At 40.7% G+C, this 20,440-nt stretch overlaps 2 protein-coding genes across 4 annotated transcripts in view; one reads left to right on the forward strand and one right to left on the reverse strand.

The window, feature by feature from the left end:
- Positions 1-134: 134 nt before the first annotated feature.
- On the reverse strand, positions 135-11,030 carry gtpbp4 (GTP binding protein 4). The gene is made up of 17 exons (XM_085439078.1): positions 10,919-11,030; positions 9,859-10,029; positions 9,659-9,762; positions 8,298-8,434; positions 7,137-7,237; positions 6,739-6,831; positions 5,637-5,828; positions 4,884-4,949; positions 4,699-4,788; positions 4,504-4,614; positions 4,310-4,387; positions 4,028-4,079; positions 3,841-3,941; positions 2,911-3,108; positions 2,040-2,105; positions 1,334-1,477; positions 135-657 (listed from the first exon to the last, which is right to left on the reverse strand). The coding sequence occupies exons 1-17, from the start codon at positions 10,964-10,966 to the stop codon at positions 505-507; spliced, it is 1,905 nt and encodes a 634-aa protein (XP_085295204.1). The 5' UTR covers positions 10,967-11,030; the 3' UTR covers positions 135-504.
- A 5,053-nt stretch (positions 11,031-16,083) lies between these two features.
- larp4b (La ribonucleoprotein 4B) overlaps positions 16,084-20,440 on the forward strand; it is a 59,010-nt gene continuing 54,653 nt past the window's right edge. For 2 of the 3 annotated variants that reach the window (XM_085438036.1, XM_085438037.1), the window contains exon 1: positions 16,084-16,693. The gene's annotated coding sequence lies outside the window, so the exon portion shown is untranslated. The remainder of the gene's footprint in view (positions 16,694-20,440) is intronic. The other variant, XM_085438038.1, reaches the window with a different exon arrangement.

Below are 20,440 nucleotides of genomic sequence, written 5' to 3' on the forward strand. Positions count from 1 at the left end.
CAACTGTTGCACAACTGAGACAATTATCACCAGTATTTTCAAATCAGGAATATAAAAACACAATAAGGTTGTGTCACCACCTTGTCTCTTTAAGATAAAATCACTCCATAGAGAAAAATATGACACCTGAGATATTTTAGTTCCGATGTGTTTATTTGGCTCCCGTGTTAATATTTCTCAAGAAGAGACTCTAAAGGAAGCATCATCATCACTTTATCCAAAGTAGAGCCACATGCGAGCTGTAAGGCAAAAGGTTTCACTTTACTGATACTGAATACAAATCAGCTTCACACATGAACTACTGCAGTAACACAGTAAGACATTAACCACTACAAAGTCTCTGCCATTCAATACAGTTATGTTTTCGTTACAGCTGAGATTCACTTCCATGAGCAAATGCTTGAGCTGAAAATTGGTATTAATATAATCACTAATCATGTAAATGGTTCCCCGGCAATGGTGCCAGCAGAGTGTCCAGGTGTCAACAGTCCAGGAAAAGCAGTTTTATCTGCGATCTGTGGTGCCCGACTTCCTCTTCCCAGCCAGGAGGTGTTTGGGTTTGAGGTCAAACACGTGTCTGTCTGCCTCTCCCTTCTTGCCCTGGCGGTTCATGTCTTTCTGGGATTTCTTCATCATCTTCTTCGTCTTCTTCGCCATCTGATGAACAAACGGACAAAGCCAGCGGTCAGTTTACAGAACGAGGGATTCACTTCATGTCATCTATTACATTTTGAACCCCAGACTAGTTACTGCATGTAATCCACTCCTTCCTGTGATTCAACCGTCACTAATGAAAGCAAAAAGAAACCTTCAAAAAAAATTAAAATCACACTTGATGCTTTTTAAGAGCTAAAAAATAAGAAATAAGAACAATGAAATTGTATTTTTAACCTTTTAAATAAGCTGAAACTACTAGTAACGTATAAAACTGCTGATAAATGCAGTAATTCCTGCACACAACAGTATGCAGTTTAAGTGAATCCTTGTTGGTCAGACAAAAAAAGGAATTCAAAGGTAATCAGGTATTTAGGGTTTCTGCTGGTTTACTGACAGCGCTGCAGTCAGCTCAGCCTAAACTGACCCTCTGAGATTAAACATCAGCGAGTAACATTTAGGATCAAATCTTTCTTTGCAGAAGGTAACTGGATTAAAGGTAAGCTGGCAAAGACTTCAGTTATTTCAGTATTGGCCACTTTGTGATTAATTGTGTGAAACAACTAATGTTTACAGATCTCTGATGTGTCCACCTTTTCATAAAACCTAAAGGACTAATAAGCGAGTCGATCACAGAGCAGATTTTAGTTAAAAGCTGAGCAATTCCACAGCCTCGTACCTTTGCATCTCGTAAACCAGACTGGTCTCGGGGTGGACGGGAGGCGCTCTGGCTGCGGGTTCGGGACGTCGGAGGGGCCGAAGCTTCACGCTTACGCTTCTTAGCGACGCTGCGGGAGCGTCTGGCCTGCTGCGCGTAGTGACTCTGAAAGTACACGACAGGAAACACTTAAGACACAAACATCTCCAAAGATTCACTCATCAAGAACCAGTATGAAGAACAAGAACATGAGACCACATCAACACCATCAACACCGAAGAAACACGTAACCATGGAAACATGAATGAGTTTACAAACTCTTCAATAATGTAAATAAAACAAATAAATCTCAAAACAACCAAACTAATTAAAGAAAATATAAATAAAAAGACACATATTTACCAAAATAAAATGAGTTCAAAGAAGATCATACTGAAACAAACGTTTCACTGTAACTATTCAAAAACCCTTATATTAAAACTCCAACAGTCCACGCACCAAACCCAGCAAGATTTTATCCTTTATTATTAGCAATAAACAAAATAATATAAAAACCTAGCCTCATTCCACGCCCCAGTTTGACAACTTTTTACTATTAAACCACATAGTAAAAGGTTGCCTCTTTTTTATTTGTTACCGTGGGCACCATTGTAATTATAACTTAATATCATTATCATTAATTCAGTTACATACATCCTGTAGGCGCCGATTTCAAATCAGAACTTACATCGTCCTTGTCGTCCATGTCCAGACCGAGGTTACCCATCTCCTTCTCGAGCCGCTTCCTTTCAACCTGAACATATCAGAACAAACACAAACATGAGCTCAGACATCCGTGTGAAACGTGGGCTCAAAAGACAAAAGACAGTCAAAGAACTAAAGGAGTCACCAGCTTGAAGCTTGACGGAGTAACTCTGAGTAAAAAGCTCCACTAGGTGGAGCCTTCAAAATTTGTCCTGAAAGCGGTTCATTTTCCTTTTTCTTTCTTAAACCTGGCTAAATCACCATGGTAACTGATGATGAGCACATAACCTGGTTTCCATGAATGCCACGTTTTTCCACTGATTCTTTTTTCCACTGATGTTTTGAGTGCAGTGTCGATTACTGAGGGAATATGCTTCATATGTGCCCGTTTTAAGACATACCAGCTATAAGGACCCAGCAGCTCAACCTGTGTGCACGCTGTCCCTACATATGTTCAGCCAACGATGTGACGTCTTTATATTTGATTCTAATCTGCTGATTCTCACCTGCTGTCAAGTCTCTTATTCTGCTGGAAGTGCAGCAAATTTTCCATGTTCGAAAAACAGGAATAGCGACCAGCAGAGGTGAGGTGATGAGTAGGAACGCATTCATAATTCTTTCACCTATTTGTCAGCACTTGATACAGTTTAAGCTCTCAGATGTTTGTTGACATCAAAGAAATTAAACACCAACAGGTATTAAAGAATAGGGGGGAAATCTGCTATGTCGGCATATATTTTTATTATGTTTGGAACAATCAATATAAAGTATTTGAAGGCAGCTGTACTTAAATTTGACCCACATCTCAACTCCAGCAAGGTGACGGTGAGTAGCTTAAACTGAGCCCTGCTCACCTTGGTGGCGGTCCTGGGCATGCGAGGTCCATGCACATCCTTTTCTTTCGACTCCAGGACCTTGAGTTGCTTCTTTTCGCGGATCTGTTTGGCAAGAATGCGGATCTCTTGCATCTCCTCGTCCTCGCTCTCTTCGTCAGAATCGTACTCCCCGGCTCGCTCCTTCAGCTCCTCCTCCTTCTCCAGCTCCTCCAGTTTCTGTGAGGGTCGAGAGAAAAACAAACACACATTTAGAGGACAGAGTTTAAAGGGCAGAAACACATTTGACAAATGCCTTATCCCTCTTTTTCTTCATTAAGCCTTTCTGAGAGCATCCTGGAGATAAATGCATTACATTCATGCTGAAGGCCTCAGTGGTTCAGTTGTTATCATTAAAAGCTCAGAATAGGTTATATTTCTTTAGTTGTTCACATTATCTTCTACATTTTGGAATATCAGTGTGGTCGTAAACAACAGCACGAATAGCTCAGGAGTAAATATAGAGGTATGCATTAGTTATAGAGATTAGTGTCCTCTGCTCGTGTAGCAGAAAACAAAAGCACAGAGGAACAGTAGATGACAGGAAAATGCACTTTCGCTACACAGAAATGAACCCAGTCACTATTAATCATAAAGGATCTTGTGGTTTTCATTGTTTAACAGTTTGTGCCCTTTGTTTCTTGGCATGGCGGAAGGACCAGTTAAGGGAAGTAGGTTTCCCCAGATTAATCTGGAGGCTGTTACATTTTTAATGTGAACTTCTCCTTTGTGGAAGAACACAAACACAGATGTAAACAGCAGGTAACCACAGCCGTTCATTTTATACGACGCTCTAGCCTGCTCAGAGGAAGCGTTCACAGTTGGTGTCCTTGTTTGCACACAGATGTCTGCAGAATCTCAGCAATGTGAACCTTTGCAGGCCTTCGTGCACATGCAAAAGCAGACGCTCACCTTCATGATGCCGGGATCAATGAAATCTGCGATGTTGTGGCCCTCCCACACTTCAGGAATCTTATCACGCTTCTCATCCTCGTTCATTAGATCCCAGTATTCTAAAAAAAAAAAAAAGAACGGCAGTGAATAGATGGTCTGAAATGTCACAGCAGCAGCTCCATTATTAAAGGGAAGCAGTTCTTACTCTGAAGGTCCAGAATGTAGTCATCACCCAGCTCCAACTCCAGATCTCTCTCCTGTAAGAAGAACAGTAAACATTTTACAAACAGCCGCACAGAGAGAATTAAACTCAGCAGAGGAAGAAAAACTCATTATTACTCATTTTTTTGCTATTTAGAGTCAAAGAAAGATTATTGTCTCCGGGTTCGGTAAAATAAGCTAAATATACAATGAAATTAAAGTAAAGAGCTTAAGTAAATGCTTGCCGTCTCTTTTGCTATAAGCCTGAAGTTCCCACCACACCTACCAGTTTGCGTTTGGGTGCGTCCACCTCCATCGCTTTCCTGCGCATCATGGCTCCCTCTGGGATGAACGGAGGCCTCTCCTGAAAACATGAACAGGTTTAACCTTTAACAAATGTAAGAAAAAAAAAAAGCAAAAGTCTCACGTTAAACAGCTTTAAACTGTTTAAGAGTGCCATTCAAGAGCTGATTGACTGACCTTCTCATCCCTCTTGGCGGGCATGGCCAGGTGCAGCCGGTTGAGAACATCGTGGACCTTCTTGCTCTTCATCTTGGTGTTGACGCGATGAGCGAGGAGCTGGTCGCACGCCTGAAAGAAAGATGGCAGCCACGGTGAGATCAAATACTTGACACGCTCCGGGACCAGAGCGAGCCCGAGTCGGCTGTTTCTCACCTCGGTTTTAACCTGCATGACGCCCTCCTCTGTCAGGGTGCTGGTCTCGATGACGGGGATTCCCTCTGCAGACAGGTCTGCAAAGATTTTCTGACAACAAAGAGGACATTTAACGCGTTAAGCAAATTCTTAAACACATCCTACACATTCCTGTCTTTGAGATGTGCAACCTGTAAACCACCCACCTGGTTCTCCTCAGACAGCTCGCTGATCTTCTTCACGTCACATTTGTTTGCCACAATGATGAGAGGCTGCGGGGTACAAAAACAATCACCAACAGTGTGAGTGCTAAAAAAAGTCAATTAAACCTGAAAACCCACCAGACCCCCTCAAGATCAGATGTTCTTTTTTCTACAGTAACTTTTGCATATTTGAGCCATGAGAAATTTTAACTTGATACTAGGAAATGTTTCAGAGCTAGATGTCCTCAAAGTAAATAAGGGTAGGTCAAATTTGGCGCTTTTAAAATATGTGGTATTTTTTTCCAGCATCAGTACAGGTTCAAAAACATGTTTAAACAACAAACATTTTTGTAAATCCACCCAAAGTGTCTCTTAGCAAAGTCTCACTTCACTCCCTTTACAACTTGGGGCAGTTTTCTTGTGGCATACGACGGCACAGGCTTCTACACACTTCACTAAACACAATCAGGAGACCGGTTGCAGTTTTTAAAACAGCTTAAATCTCTTTTTTTTTTCAGCCCTGAAAGTGTTTGTGAAGTCATCAACAATGATCATCTGAATTAAGAGACACAAATATTAGACCCATCCCTCCTTACTAACTCGTAAAATATTCATAGCATGACGGACATTTTTTGCGTGACTGCTTAGACTGAAGTTCTTGTAGATAACGAATCAGCTGATTTTGAGGGGGTCCAGTGGGTGAATTTTCAGGGACTGACTCATCTGCAGAGCAGTTATGATATGCTGCCGTCTGACCTTGTTGGCGAACAGGGGTCGGATGCTGTTGAAGAGCTCCAGCTGCTCCTGCAGGGTGTGGCCGCACTGCTCAGAAACATCCATGACGTAAAGAACCGCCGCCCTGAGGTGAGCCAGAGCCGTGATGGCTTGCATCTCGATGGTGTTCCTCTCCTCCAGAGGGTGGTCAAGGATCCCGGGGGTGTCCACCACCTACACACAAACACACAGTTAGCATCTGACTAACAACAGGAGGTGGTAGCTTACTAAAATGGTCTTAGGTCAGCCTGTCTCACAATCCACCTTTAGTAGGAGAAAACAGCTCCCACTCCTCCTTTAGAGTGAGGGGAAAGCACCTATGCTAGATTTATCAGGATGCATTTCAAGATGTTTAGTTTGAGCTTAAGTGAACTCTGCTAGGGAAACTGCTTTTAAACCTGAGACAAAACGCTGTGGCCATTTTTGTTTTCCTCAAAATCCAAGCAAAAAAATAAGAAACTCCTGAAGTCCTGAATGTCTTTCCTGCAGGAATCACATTTATTTTCACAAGATTTCCAAAACTATAACCTAAAACAGATAAAACTAAATGCTGATTTCTACCATGTTTATTTTTCCTGGGATTGTGTGGTCTCGTGAAGTTGTCCAGACTCTCAGCCAACTTTAAGCACATACATAGTATCATTTAGTACAGGCAAATCTCAGCAATAATGATCGTAAGGCTAATAAAAGAAAAACAGCTTTCATATAAATTAAACACAAACAGGAAGAATTTCAGCAGCTCTGCAGGTAAAGAGTTAAGATCACCAATCCCATGTTTAGTTAGACTATCAGTACAAAAGCTGCTCTATTCTGCCCCAGCGTTGCTTATGAGGGGCAGCCTATCAGATGACAGCTGGCTTAAAGGAAGGGAAATCAGGGTAAAGTGGCTTGTTTCAGTGAGTGGATGAACTCAACCATGCAAAGCCATTCAAAGTGAGTCCAAGAAAACAATGTGTACTGAAACAAGTGCAAAGCTTTCCTTTTAAACCTCATTTTCACATGCTTTACGTCCACTGTCCTGGAGTTCATTTTTACCAATGAGATGATAACCACAGTAAAACTCAGGCGAGCAGGATCATCTCACCTGCCAGCGGAGGTATCTGTAGTCCATGTGACCCACAAACAGAGACTTGGTGGTAAAAGCGTACGGCTGGACGTCAACATCAGCTCTGGTCACCTGACAAGGAAGAAACCAGTTACACTGTTAGCTACACTGAAAGCAGGCAGATGGAGGCGACTGTTAGTGATTGCAATCTCTGTTCAGTACAAACAGAAAAAGAAACATTAGATTATAATAATTTAGGATTAGGATTCAACTTGTCATTACACATGTAAATATACAGGGTAACGAAATACAGTCTGAGTCTAATCAGCAGTGCAAGCGCAGTAAGTGCGATAATTTAAGAGTTTAATCAGAATCTTGCTCGTAAAGTTGGCTCAGAGTGGAAATCAATAATCGTGATAAATGTGTCTGGGATTTACCTTGTTGATGAAACTGGACTTGCCCACGTTGGGGTAACCGCACAGAAGCAGGGTCCTCGTGTTTGGGTCGATGCTTGGCAAACGGGACAGATGCTGACGCACTGAAAGACGAGTAACGGTTATGTATGGAGACAGAAGAAACAGACTGAACTACTCAAACTAGGGCTGCTCAATTATGGCAAAAATGATAATCACGATTATTTTCACTGAAATTGAGATCTCGATTATTTGACGATATTTATTTAACAATAACAATGTATTGAATAATGACTTTAAAGACTGTCAAAAAATAATATAAAATAGTGCAAATACTGATAACAGTGCAAATGTTTGCAATATAAAAAATAAATGAAAAATGTAAACATCTATGTTTAGTGAACTTTGCAGTGTTGCTCTGTGGTGCAGCTACGACACTGTAGCAAAGTTTACACACTATGTCCACTTGATCCACGTCTGACTCCGCGAACCCATAATGTTTACACACCACTGAAGTTTTTTTTTACCTCTCTTTTCAACCAACTGCAGTCACTCTCCTCTCCAAATAACTTCTGCTTAGCTTTCCGAGCTTCCCTCGGGTCCTCTTAATCAGCGGTCCCCAACCCCCGGGCCTCGGACCGGTAGCGGTCCGTGAGTCGTTTGGTACCGGGCCGCGAGAGTTGAGGCTCAGATGTGAAATGTATAGTTTTCAGGATTTTTATCGGTTTTCAGCGTTATTTTGTTATCGTTTTTATCGTTTACTCAGTTTTCCTGGGTCTTTTCACGTGTGTTATGAATAAATTTTCTTTTTTTCGGTACCGGTACTAGTTTTATTTTGTTGTATTTATCCGCGACACCTTAAAGGCCGGTCCATGAAAATATTGTCGGGCATAAACCGGTCCGTGGCGCAAAAAAGGTTGGGGACCGCTGCTCTTAATTGTTGTGACACGTGTTCGAAATGCAGAGAGGTGCGCTCGATTTGCCACACGGAGCAGCGCAAGAGTAAAGCACGAGGGAGGGGCTAATAATCGGCTCAGTCATTTTTAATGATCGTTGAAAGCCCAGATCGTAATCGTGATTAAAATTCGATTAATTGAGCAGCCCTAACTCAAACTTTTCAGCTAAAAGGAAAAGTACGATTTTGGACGGACTCAGCTTCTCAATCACAGCCTAAACTCTGCTCACCTTGCTCCAGGTACTCCAGGCTGGATTTCTGCCGTTTCAGGATGGTGCACATACGCCCGAGAGCAGCTCGCTTCAGCTGCTTACACCGATACAGAGAGTCTCCATACTTCATCAGGCGCACGTAGTCTTTGGCAACACTGAAAGAACAAAAGATGCCTCTTCACTACTTTGTTATAGGAGAGTAAGTCTAGACGAGCGTTGGGGTCGTTACTCAGAAAAGTAATGTAGTACAAGTCACTTTTTTTAGGTAATCAATTAAATTACTTGATTATCCTCTGGAGAAAGTGATTCATGACACTACTTTTTGCATTACTTTGAAACACTCACATAGTTTTGTTTAACAATATAAACCTTCCGAGGACACACAGGAGACGTGTGTGATCATTTTACAGTTTTAATTTTAACACTAAGCTGACAACAAAGTTGAAAACCAGCCCAAACAGAAGCACTTAACAGCGATCAACACATTCGACAGTAGAAATATGTACAGGTGGAAATGGAGGCATCAAAGACGTGAAGTCCTGCTGCTACACTGCAGGTCTGATTACGCTCAGCTTCAGGTTCTTCACGTTGTGTTTGCATGCTGTCTTGCAGATGCTTGCAAGGACCTGACATCCTGTTAGCAGCGGCAGACAGTTTCTTATGTTTGCACTCTACCATCATCCTCTTGTTCTTTGTGCAATAAAAAATAAATAATGGTCATAAGTCAGAGCTCTAGACCACACCATCATTTCAGGAAGAAAAATACTGGCAACTGCCAATGCTTACATGTGATTACAGTAACACACTGATGTAACTAGGGCTGCACAATTAATCTACTGTAAATGCAAGCACTGCCAATAGAACGCAAAGCAAATCAAGCGCTCCATAAATCAGTGCCTGTTCCTGCAGGAGCCACAGCTGTTCTGTAGCTTGAAGTTTCTGAAGGTGTAATATAAATGCATGAAGGCCAAGAAAAACAATGCAGTGGCTGCTAAACTGAATCGTCTAATGAAACCCAGACATTTACAAAAACAGGCCTATTGAGCGCATCAGCATACCCACCAAGCTCACATAGATGCACTGAAACCAGACTCTCATTCTGAAGGTAAGAAATCAATAAATACACTGAGTAACAAAGGCTTTAAGAAAATGGACAAACGATATCTTATCACCTTGCACAAATATTTTTCCAAGGTTCCAAAATATGCACTGTATGCAAACACCACAGAAGATGTCAAAGCTTTAGATCCATCAGTGAAATCCATTAGTGAATAGAGTGAGAGGCTTTTGATTCAGATTTGTACATCAGGAGGAACAAAGATCTGAAAGCAGTGTTCACAGCACAACAATAACCAGCATTAGATTTTAGATAAACTTACTTGTCAATCAGATTCTTGGCAATGTTTAACTGTCCTAAGGCCAACTTGTAATGATCTTTGTCATACAAGACGTTCATTAGATCAGCATAGAAAGGGTGGATGTCCTAAGGAGATGGAAAACATCACGTAACATTAAGCATCATACGAGTTTGACCAGATATTTAAATGAAATGAGTCTGTTTCAAATTTTCTTTTCTTACGTCGAGCTTGGGGAAGTCGGCGAGGATCTGCGTGAGGCGGTCATGGTAGTTCTGCTGGGTGAACTTCACCTTTCGCATGTAAAAGTGTCGGATACGGTGAATCTGGTAATGTTTGTGTACCACCGTGGGCGTCTTCCTTTGGGTTTTGGATAAAGTGACATCGATGAAATCCTGCACAGATTTAAACAGGGTAAAGGTCAGCCATAGATCACCACAAACAAACAATTCATTATAACATCATCTGAAAAAGTGATTTTATTTTTGGCCTCTGTCTTTAATTATTTGGCTATTTGAGGTTTATCAATACACGAATAGTTACATTACGTACAAGAAAATTCCATTTCCCTGTAATTCAGTACATTAAACCTCATATAATCGGTTTTCCTAGAATCCAGCCAGACCTCCCTGAGAAACCAATCAGTTTAATGTTTACTCGGCTACCGGCCAAATCAGGCAGCTTATAACACAATTTTATGTGACGCTTAACACGAATTATAGTGTTTTTTAAAGTTCGGCATACAAGTTATATTAAAAAAAACTGTTTGAGGAAAGAAGGCAGAGTCTTTCATGACTGTCTTCTCATAGTAGGCTGCCACAACGTAGTGTTTAAAAGGACTGACACCACCGCAGCCACACGAGTCATTGGGCCTGTTTTCATGAGGTGATGAAAGTATCTTATACCTGCCGAAGTGAGCAACAGTGTCTCTGCTCACAGGAAACAGAAACCTATGAAACAAACAGCCTTAAACTTATACAGAGGTAAGAAAACACATACGTAAACCTCCAGATTTGTGAATGCAGTTCTGAAAGCGAAAATCAGAGCTACCACCGGCTAACACAGACTTTTACTGGCTGTTTATTCACATATAACGACATGTCAGACTCAGTGTAGCAGTTTTCTGCCTGAAGTCTGCTTTTCTTAAACATGCTGGTCTCTCTTCAGCCCAGTACGGCACGTGTTTTCTTTTCCACCATCTATTATCTCCTGCCATCTCCCACAGCGAGCCGCACCGAACCTCAGCCGCTTTAAAACGCGATGTTAACAAAAGGTAAAACTTACCTTGGCGGTGGGAACCACCATAATCTTCTTGAAATTATAAAGTGCCATTTTGTCGGGACACGTTGTAGTCCGCTGACGGCACAGGGAAAGAAAGCCCGGAGTTCCGCTACAGCCGGAAAAGACTCAGAAAACAGTTTGTGTGTGTGTTTTTTGGACACCGCCCCCTGGCGTCCGGACACAGACACAACAAAAATAGACACAACCACAAGAAATCCAAATCATCAAAAACAAAAATACTGGTTGTATTGAATCATTTAGATTTATTCAAGAGACACAAAAGCTTAACAGCTTTTTTCAATAACATTTTATCTTATCTATCTGTGTGAGTATGAGATACATAAAAACAACTTAAATGTACACATGCATATTTAAGTACTATTCATTTATATGTGAGTGTATTTATTTACATGCATATTATTACTTCACAATGTAGTTTTTAAAGTGATAATAAAGAAATTTATTCATTCATTTAGTGTTGCTGTTTACGTAAGCAGGGTTTTCTTTAGAATATTAAAAATGAAAGAATTTTTTTCAGATTTTCTAAATTATTATTAAACAAAAAATCATATATTGAGATTGATTTACACCCACTGATTCCACCGTATGTCCTACACAAAGGAAGCAGAGTTGAGTTTTTATTTATTTCCTGTCTGTAAAAACAGGTCTGAAAGTAACCTTGGGACTAGGTAGGTAGGTATTAATATGGGAATCTCATTAGGTTTGTTTGCTGTTTGCTCATTACGTCAACTGATCTAATTTTTTATGGCATTGATACATTTTATGTCAGTGATGCAGTTAATGACATATATGTGTGTGTGTGTGTGGGGGGGGGGGGGGGGGGTTCTTTTACTAAATTCCGTTTTATTTTGTTTTGCTTAGTCTGAAATATTTGTATTTTTTATTATTTGAATTCATAGTATTTTCTTTGTATTGTCATTTTTATTATTTCAGATTACCTTTTATCTGACTGAGATATTTGTTTTGTCATGGCAATCTACTTTTTAAAATATTTTTTGCTATGTATTTAATTAGGCTTTAATTAATTGTCTTATTTTTTCATTTTTATTATTATTACAACTTCTTTGTTTCTTTGGATTTATTTATTAATTATTCGTTGAATTGGATAAAATTTGGCTATTATTAACACTTCAAGTTGCCAGAAAGTGTCTAATTTTCATTTTAATTTAAGGTTTTGTTATTTGTATTATTTAATAATAAACAGAAAACTTTTTATAGCGCTGTAACTTGGAGTTGGTGACATTTTAATAAAACAATATTTAATAATTAATAATAATTATTTATCATTCACATATATATATGTACGTGTGTGTGTGTGTGTGTGTGTGTGTGTGTGCTTGCTGCTTTGACAGCATTGACTCTAGTTTGAAAAACATTCTTGTTGTGATCCGCGCGGAGCGACAAGCAGCCAATCAGCGGACAAGAATAGCCCGTGATCCCGCCCACTCTCCCTGATCACGAGTGGATCCGCGTGCACCCACGGGCAGTGTGGACCAATCAGGACGACCTGCTGCGAGCGCGAGCGAGGAAGAGTAAAAGGAGGGGGGAGGAGGGGCGGGGGCTGGAGCCCTGTGTGACAGCTCTAGGCGCAGAGATAGAAAAACACGCGAAGAGGTATCACTCCGCTGACGGAGAGCGGCTCGTGTTTACATCCGCCTCGATCCTCTGGCTCTGCTCCTCCGGCCTCAGTGAGAACTGAGACTTTAGCGCAAGCTCGGTATCCGCTAACTCAGCACCAGAACAGAAAAAGTCAAAACAGGACAACATTTTTTCCTTAGCACTTTAAAGAATTTTCCCTCAGTGTCAGCTTTCCTCCTGCACTGATGATGAAATATAGCCTTGTGAGAAAGTCTTTCTTTATATTTTGCTTAAAAATGCAAAATAGGTGCAGCATTTTACTGAAACACGGCAGCTCACGTGGAAATATGGAATATAAGGTAAAAACAGAGTTTGTACAATTCTTTAGAGCTTGAAGGTCAATATTTGGTACGATCACTTTTATTATTTAACACAGCCTCAACTCTGTTAGTCTTCAGAAGTAGTTCTCCAGGTTTCTTGAAGGACATTCAAAGCTCTTCTTTGGATGTTTGCTGTCTTTTGTTCTGTTCTCTGTCAGGATGATCCAACAATGCTTCTGTAATACTAAGATTCAGGCTCTGGGGAGGCCAATCCATGACTGATGGTGTTCCACTGTTTTCTATCCAGGTATGATTTTACTGCACTGGCAGTCTATTTGGGATCACTGCCTTTCCAGTCAGATATTTTCAAGATGATGTAGCATGAGGGGGTCAAAATCTGATGGCACTATTTCATCAGCATTGATAAGATCCCCAACAATACTTACTACACTATGACAGAGCTTCCAGACAGTTTTATAGACAGATACTGACTGATTTTTAGTCCAGTTCTTGTGTAACCTGGAACACCTCAGCCTTTTCTCCCTGTTTCCTTTGCTTAAGAATGGCTTCTTGACAGCCACCCTTCAGCTGAGAGTATTTCTGATGAGGCTTCAGTAAACAGCAGATGAATTATCCGAAGGTCCAGGATTCACCTCTCAGGTCCTGTGTCAGGTCTTTGCTGGATTTCATGACAGTTTTTAGGCCTGTCACTTGTACAGGTCACTCCGATTTGTTAAGGACACACTGCACATGATGCTTAGGTATGCCATGGTGTCAGCTAATAGCTCTTTGGGAATCCCCTTGTTGTTGCAAAAAGTAACGTATATTCCTGTCAAACCATTGTGGGAGTGGGAATAAATGTGTTTTTTTTGACAGGCTATTAGTAACAAAGAGCCAGAAGATAGAATCTGAAAATTTCTTCACTTGGTTGTCTGTTATGTGTGGACACAACACAGGTTCATCCCGTAAGTTATGTGGTTTTTTCATCCATAGGTCAGTGTAAAGCTGCTTAACAAACATTCCTGTGAACATGGTGAGGTACAAGGACTGGACTGAAAATGAGTGAAAAAGCAGCCAGTGTCAGCAATAAAAACCCAAAAAACCCACAAATAATCTGTCTCATTTGAAGCAAAACAAATAAATGAGGTGTGACTTGAAACTTTTGCACATTTATTTATTTATTTATTTATTTGTTTGTTTGTTTGTTTGTTTGTTTATCTATCTATTTGTTACCATTTAAATATTCCTATCTATTTATTGTCACTTAAAGATTAGTATTTAGATTTGTTCATTTGTTATGGTTTTTTAAATTTTCATGTCTCGCATTTATTATGATTTCAAATTAATTTTTTTTACTTCTCTTCATAATAGTTTTGTCACGCTATATTCTTATTTTACTGACTCATAAGCTGTTATACTTATTTCCTATATATTTGTTGTGTTTTACTTCATTCTCACCTGCTGTAACAAATTCATTTGTCAGCAGTTATTTTAAAAAGTTGTCTTGTTTGTCTTTTTAAGTCAAAAAGATTATATTTAGAAAATAACCAGTAGCCCACACAGGAGTGGATATACCTTGGTGGCATTGTGAGAGTCATGTTTTTCAGTAAGTTTAATACCTGCTCAGGATGGGTGTCACTTCCACGGTCTCGTGGCTGTCTGTTGGTTTGTATGGCGGGGGAGCCATGTCTGATGTGGTGCTTATCAGTACTGGGGCACCACAGCTGACTGTCCTGTCTCCATTCCTGTTTACTTTTCACTGTTGGGAAAAGAAGTGCTCTGATGACGCTGCAGTGGGTGGGTGTATTAAGGGCTGGCTGGAATTGGAGTGCAGGGAAAAAACCTCCTGAATGTCAGCAAGACAAAAAAGAGTTGGTTGGCTTCCAGAGGAGAGCTACAGGTGTTCACTTGAATGGCAGACTGGACTGGAGGACCAACATTGGTGCTGTATATGAGCAGGGAATGAGCAGACTCTGCTTTCGGAGGAAGCTCAGTGTGCGGCAAGGGCACTGTTTACTTTGCAGTTGACTGCTGGGTGGACAGCATCGGTGCCAGAGATGGCAGCAGGCTCCACAGGATCACTGGCCAGAATCTGGAGGCGTCTGAGTCAGTGAGAAACAGGAGGTCACTGAACAAACTGCTCTCCACCATGCCCCATCACACCTGCTCCGCTCCACACTGCAGAGGCAGCAGAGCACATTCTTCCTCAGACGTGTTCAACCTCACTGAATGAAGAACGCTTCAGGAAATCATTCCTACTGCTCTCTGTTAAACTGCATAACGGGTCTGTTTTTCTGTGTCAGGTGAACACACCTGTCATGACAGCAGAGTCCACATACCTTCTTTGATTTATACTGCATATATTATTAATTAATGCCATTTGAAGTACTCTTTCGCACAATCTGAGTCTGAATTTTATATTTTTTAACTTAGCTTCAGTTCTGTCTTCTTAATTTGTAATCACTGTTGTGTATATATAAAAATTCTTTGCACCACCTCAAACTATAAGATGTGTCTTTCTACCTATTATACAGAAACATAACACAATAAACCTATTTAACATGTAGCGTTAGTCTATTGATATGAGGTAAACAATATAAGCCGCCTTTAAAATACTCTTACCCGAATAGAAAATCCTCATTTGTCTTGGACCTTCTTATATTTACGAAAGTCTGTCACAAACTGACTCACCCTCTTAGATCTTAGATATCGAACTTTGAGCTATCAGCTTTCACAGTTAAAGTCCCCAAACTGTGGAAGATTAAAATATTAGGGAAGCAAATGCTACAGATAATTTCAAGAACACGTTTTTATTTACTAGTCCTTTTACCAAATATTGAAATTAAGAATAGCAGTGCACAGCCATGCCTGTTGAGCTCAGCCACGTTTGGTAATCTAGCAGATAAAAACCATTTGCATGCCTTCCTGATTAGTATCAAAATTGTTTCTTTTATATATATATATATATATATATATATATATATATATATATTCCTTGATTATGTTTTGCTGATTTATTTTTACTTATGATTATTTGTGTGTATGTGTGTGTATTTCTGATAGGTTGCTTGTTTGATTAAAAGCCTGGTTTAAGATGTAAGTGGCCCCATTTTTAAATATGTGAATACGTTTGAAGCTATCTGATATTATTGGGCTTTATTAATTAAAATATTTATAATGAAGCTCTGGTCTTTGGTGGACACTTAAAAAAAGTTTTTCGGAGCCGCTGAGATGTCCGGTAAATCTGCGCTATAGACGATCTTTGCGCTGCACACGAAAAGGAAAGGAAACGCCGACTTCTCCATTCCAAACCCCCCTCTTCTCTCTCTCATCTTTAGCAGGAGCGAATGTTTGATCGATCGGAAGCTGGAAGACGAGTCACGTTTATTTCTCACTTTTTAGGCTTCCCCTGATTGTTTCTGGACTGGCCTCCCTCCCTCAGAGCCTGCTGTTGACCGTGAGGGATTTTGCTTCCAGACGCCAGTTTTCATCGACTGCACAAACTTGATAGGCAGGCAAGCTAGCTAGCTAGCCACCTAGCTAACTTGCTAACTAGCTTGCAGTGTTGTTAAGGGGGACCTCGTTTTCCTTTCTTTTCCCCCCCTTCCCCGTGTCAGTGTTGGAGTGTTTTTGTCATTGCGCTGTAACTGGCTGTGGGTGGGTCCCCTGACACCTGAAGACTGTTTGCTGGTGAAGTTTGAGCCGGTTGTTCGCAGCTAGCGTGCTCGATACAGCTTGCTAGCTCGCTAGCTAACACCCTGCGCATTTAGCCTGGAAGCCAGTTCGAGGCCTCAGTCCAGCACCACCTCCAGCAGCAGCTACCACAGTGTTTGCAGAGCCGTATAGTGAGAGTTGACAGGTGAGTAAGAAGCTGTTCTCTGTCATTAAGGGGAGAGGGGTGGTAAACACACGGTCAGGGGCAAGTTAGCTCTCTTGCTAACTAACTGATTCAAATCGGTTGGGGGTTGGGGAATCCGCGAATTCACGCCTGAGGTCGCCATCTTTCATTGGATGCTGCTGCAAAACCAGCTAACAAGACATGGCTGCTACTTTGCAGTCGGCTCAACTTTACTACACAGGCGTCGTGGCTACAGTAGCTGTGTTTTTTCTTTAGCCACGCTCAGGCCGCACTTCGTCCTCATCACGGCGCAATTATTAAAGGAGTGTCGCTGAGTTTGGCCCCTGGCATGTGAGCTGCAGTCACTGCCGGCTGTCAGCTGCTAAACGCGCCTGCATTGCGTCTCCACTGGAAGTTGTTATGTTTTTTGACTTGTCAAGTTGATCCAAACAAATGCTTCTCGAGTGTGTGTGGATGGACGGAGGTACACGCTGATTAGCAGCGTTTACAGACATCCAAGATGTCTTGCGACCATCCTCCACCAGCGGTAAGCAACCGACTATAAATACAGTCCTGTGGACCACCCTTGCATTTTTCACCGGTAGAGTTGAACCTCGGCCTTGTTTTAGAGCACCGGCTGGGGGTCATAAATCACCTGAAGTGATTGAGCAGGGTGGAAACACGACAGGGGAGGAGTGAGCAGAGCTTGTTTTGGTTCAGGCCCTGTCTAAACCTCATGATTGAGTCACTGCATCTGTAGAGGAAATGGGATGTGGTTTGATAAGGATCACTGTTTGTTGAAGGGTTGTATTGAGGGGTTAAAGTGGGGATTCGGGGGGCAGCCTCAGGTGTAGTGGTAGCGGGGTTTCTGGACTCACAATGGGCATTTTTTGTTATGAGAAAAGCGGTTGGTCTGCATCTAATTACTTAACAGACATCTCTTGTTTTCTGGTGTTTTTGTGGATTTGTTCACAAAATATGTACTCAAGGTTAAGTAAATTAACCCACCCTTTAAAAACATTGCTTATTAAAATGTTTATTATCAGTATTGTCGTTTTCCTTTGGAATAACTTTGAAATAAGTTGTTTAACATTGTCTGTATTGTGTGCTCTGAGGTCTGTACTAGGAAGCAGAATTTGGACTTGAGCAAGATAACTTCAGGTGTAACTCTGGGTCTTTGGGGTTATGTAGGTATTTTTGTTGTTAAGGCGATACATCGCTTGCTCCAGAGCAGCTTAAGTTCAAAATAAGAATGCTCAACAGGTACGAAATAACTATCCATTTATCAGTCAGCTCTTTAGAAAGTGGTGCTGCTGTGATTGCTCTGACCTCGGGCAGGAAGGATTGTTTCTACATGACTAAACATCTGCACATTTATTCTCTGAAAGAGTGACACAATGAATACACACAGGTGAGGTTTTTGTGTCTCTAAAAGTACTTACTACAAATACCACTATAGCTGGTCTCCTCACTGCAGTTATAATAACAGCAAGATGAAAATAACTAGTGGCTAAAGGTGATAACTGCTGAACCACTAACCTCTAACCATGCAGTTCTTATGATAGATATAAGATTTGGAGCTTATTCTTATATTAAGTTGCTCATTCAGTGCAACCTCTACCATAGTAGAAGTTGCACTGAACAAAAATATTATTCTACTGCTGTTAGTCCTCTTTAACCATGGGAGACACAAGAAGAATATTTAAAGTACACAAAACATGGATATGAATGAAAAGTTAATGCGCCCTCTGAATTTTGGGGGAAAAAGCAGAAAAGAGAAGCTGCTGCAGCAGGTAAACCAGAGTTCCACTCAAGTTCCACTGTAGACTGTAAAGGTGTTGTGTAGGTCGGATGTGGGTCCACCTCTGCAGTGCTGCCGCTGTCCTGTGGCTGTGCACCAGTGCAGATGCAGGGCTGAGCTCGATTAGACAGCTTTATCTCTCTGTGGCAGTATCATGTCTTAGAATTATGGGAATTGATTAATCTTACCCTGGACATACTCTAAAGTTCTCTTCTTCATTTGATGAGCATCACTCATAGAGACTTGAGGAACACATTTATTCCTGTTTAAAACTATTTTAAAACAATTTGTTTTGTTAGGAAATTTGAAAGTATGTGTCCACCAACCAAGCACCATCACCAGTACTGTTTTATTTTATTTTTTTAAAGGATGGTAAACCAGTATTTTTAAGTAGGGTTTAATTTACTGAAACTTAACTTTTTGTTTGTGAAATCCACAGAAACAACAGCAGCTAGCATAAATAGAAGTGATGTTATGGTGACCAATGCTGAGAGTATTCTGGCACTTTGAGGCGTCACATTAAGTAATTTCCTAATTCTAACCGTGGCTCTGGCCTTTCTGTGTGGAGTTTGCTTGTTATTCCTGTGTATGTGGGTCCTCTCCATGTTCCTCCCACAGTCCAAGGACTGCTTATGTTAAATGGTGATTGTAAATTGGCCGTGGATGTGAGGTAGATTAAATGTGGCCTTGTAGTCTAAAGCTCTTTGAGAGGGCAGCAAGAGTTGAAATTTGCTATAAATGTGTTTTCGCTACAGTTATATGCATACCAGTCGTGCTTATGCATAGGTGCGCATTAAAGGCCCACTCTATGCCAGCAAAAATCCTACACACTAACCAATATGAATCCTGTTTTTAATTTTTGGTCTTTATTTCGTCACAAACTGTTTATTTTATTTTATTGTTTAATGTTCAGGCTCCATCTGAAAGTAAAAAGTAAAAACCTGAAACTTTTTTGCACACATCAAACCCCCCCACCCCACCCCTTTCCATCTTTAATAATAGAGCTTTGACGTGGTCAGGCTGTATTATCTTCGTATTTTCTAAAATTATAATTTTATCTGAGTCGGTCAATTTTGCTCTCAGCACACTTATGATTGTGATTGGTCAGATGCTGCCAGTGTTAATTAGATTAAGTTGATTAAGTTGGCCTTTGTGTAATCAGTTGGCCTAATTGTTGATGTTTGGTGTAGTTAAGCCAGATAAAATAAAGAGATCTGGGCATTTTGTTATGCCTTTTGTAAGTACAGGTATAGTTGGAGTTAGAGTGGGATTGGCTGGGGGGGCTCTCTAAGTTCAGGTACAGTGAGGGTGAAATAAGCAAGAAAAGAATTTGTCTTGAGTTGTTTCTTTTTGAGCAGGCAGTTATGAGCCAGCCTGTGTGTTTATCCAAGTTCAATTTGACTTAATATTTATAAGCTGTTACTTTAAACCACAGTACTACACACTACCAGGTTAGGCTGCCTTATTGCTGTGTGATTAATGAAAATTACATTTCACTTACAGTTTTGGCTTCTCACAATTATCCATGTTAAATGTTTTGACAGACTGATAATATTTCAGTGACGACCTGTAGAGCGACCAAAGGGAAACGTCTCTGGTCTGGAGTTTATCCTGCATAAAGTAAATATCACACTTGGCTCACTCTCAGAGTGCAGGTGTTTTCTCTAAAAGGCAGTTTGTGTGTTGGTTGAAGGTGTTGTCTCAGGTTAAAATTACAACGCTGTGGGCATGAGATGTATTCCTGCTGGCTGCTTAAAGCTAAAAAATGTAATTGTTGCTGAATTGGAGAGAAATGAGCTTCTTTAATTATATTTTAAAATAAACTTCTGATTTTTTTTTTTTTTTTATCTGGATTTAATTTAATTTTAAAATGGTGTGGGTGTGGGGAGGTGTGAGTTCTCTTCTTAACTACTTGCCACAGGAGGGATTTATATGCTTTTGAAATAATGAGTAATTCAAATTGATGA

This window comes from Copadichromis virginalis, linkage group LG18, assembly GCF_057382275.1.
Source record: "Copadichromis virginalis isolate Kocher_CV1m ecotype Utaka linkage group LG18, C_Virginalis_male_GT1.1, whole genome shotgun sequence".
Lineage (NCBI taxonomy): Eukaryota > Metazoa > Chordata > Actinopteri > Cichliformes > Cichlidae > Copadichromis > Copadichromis virginalis.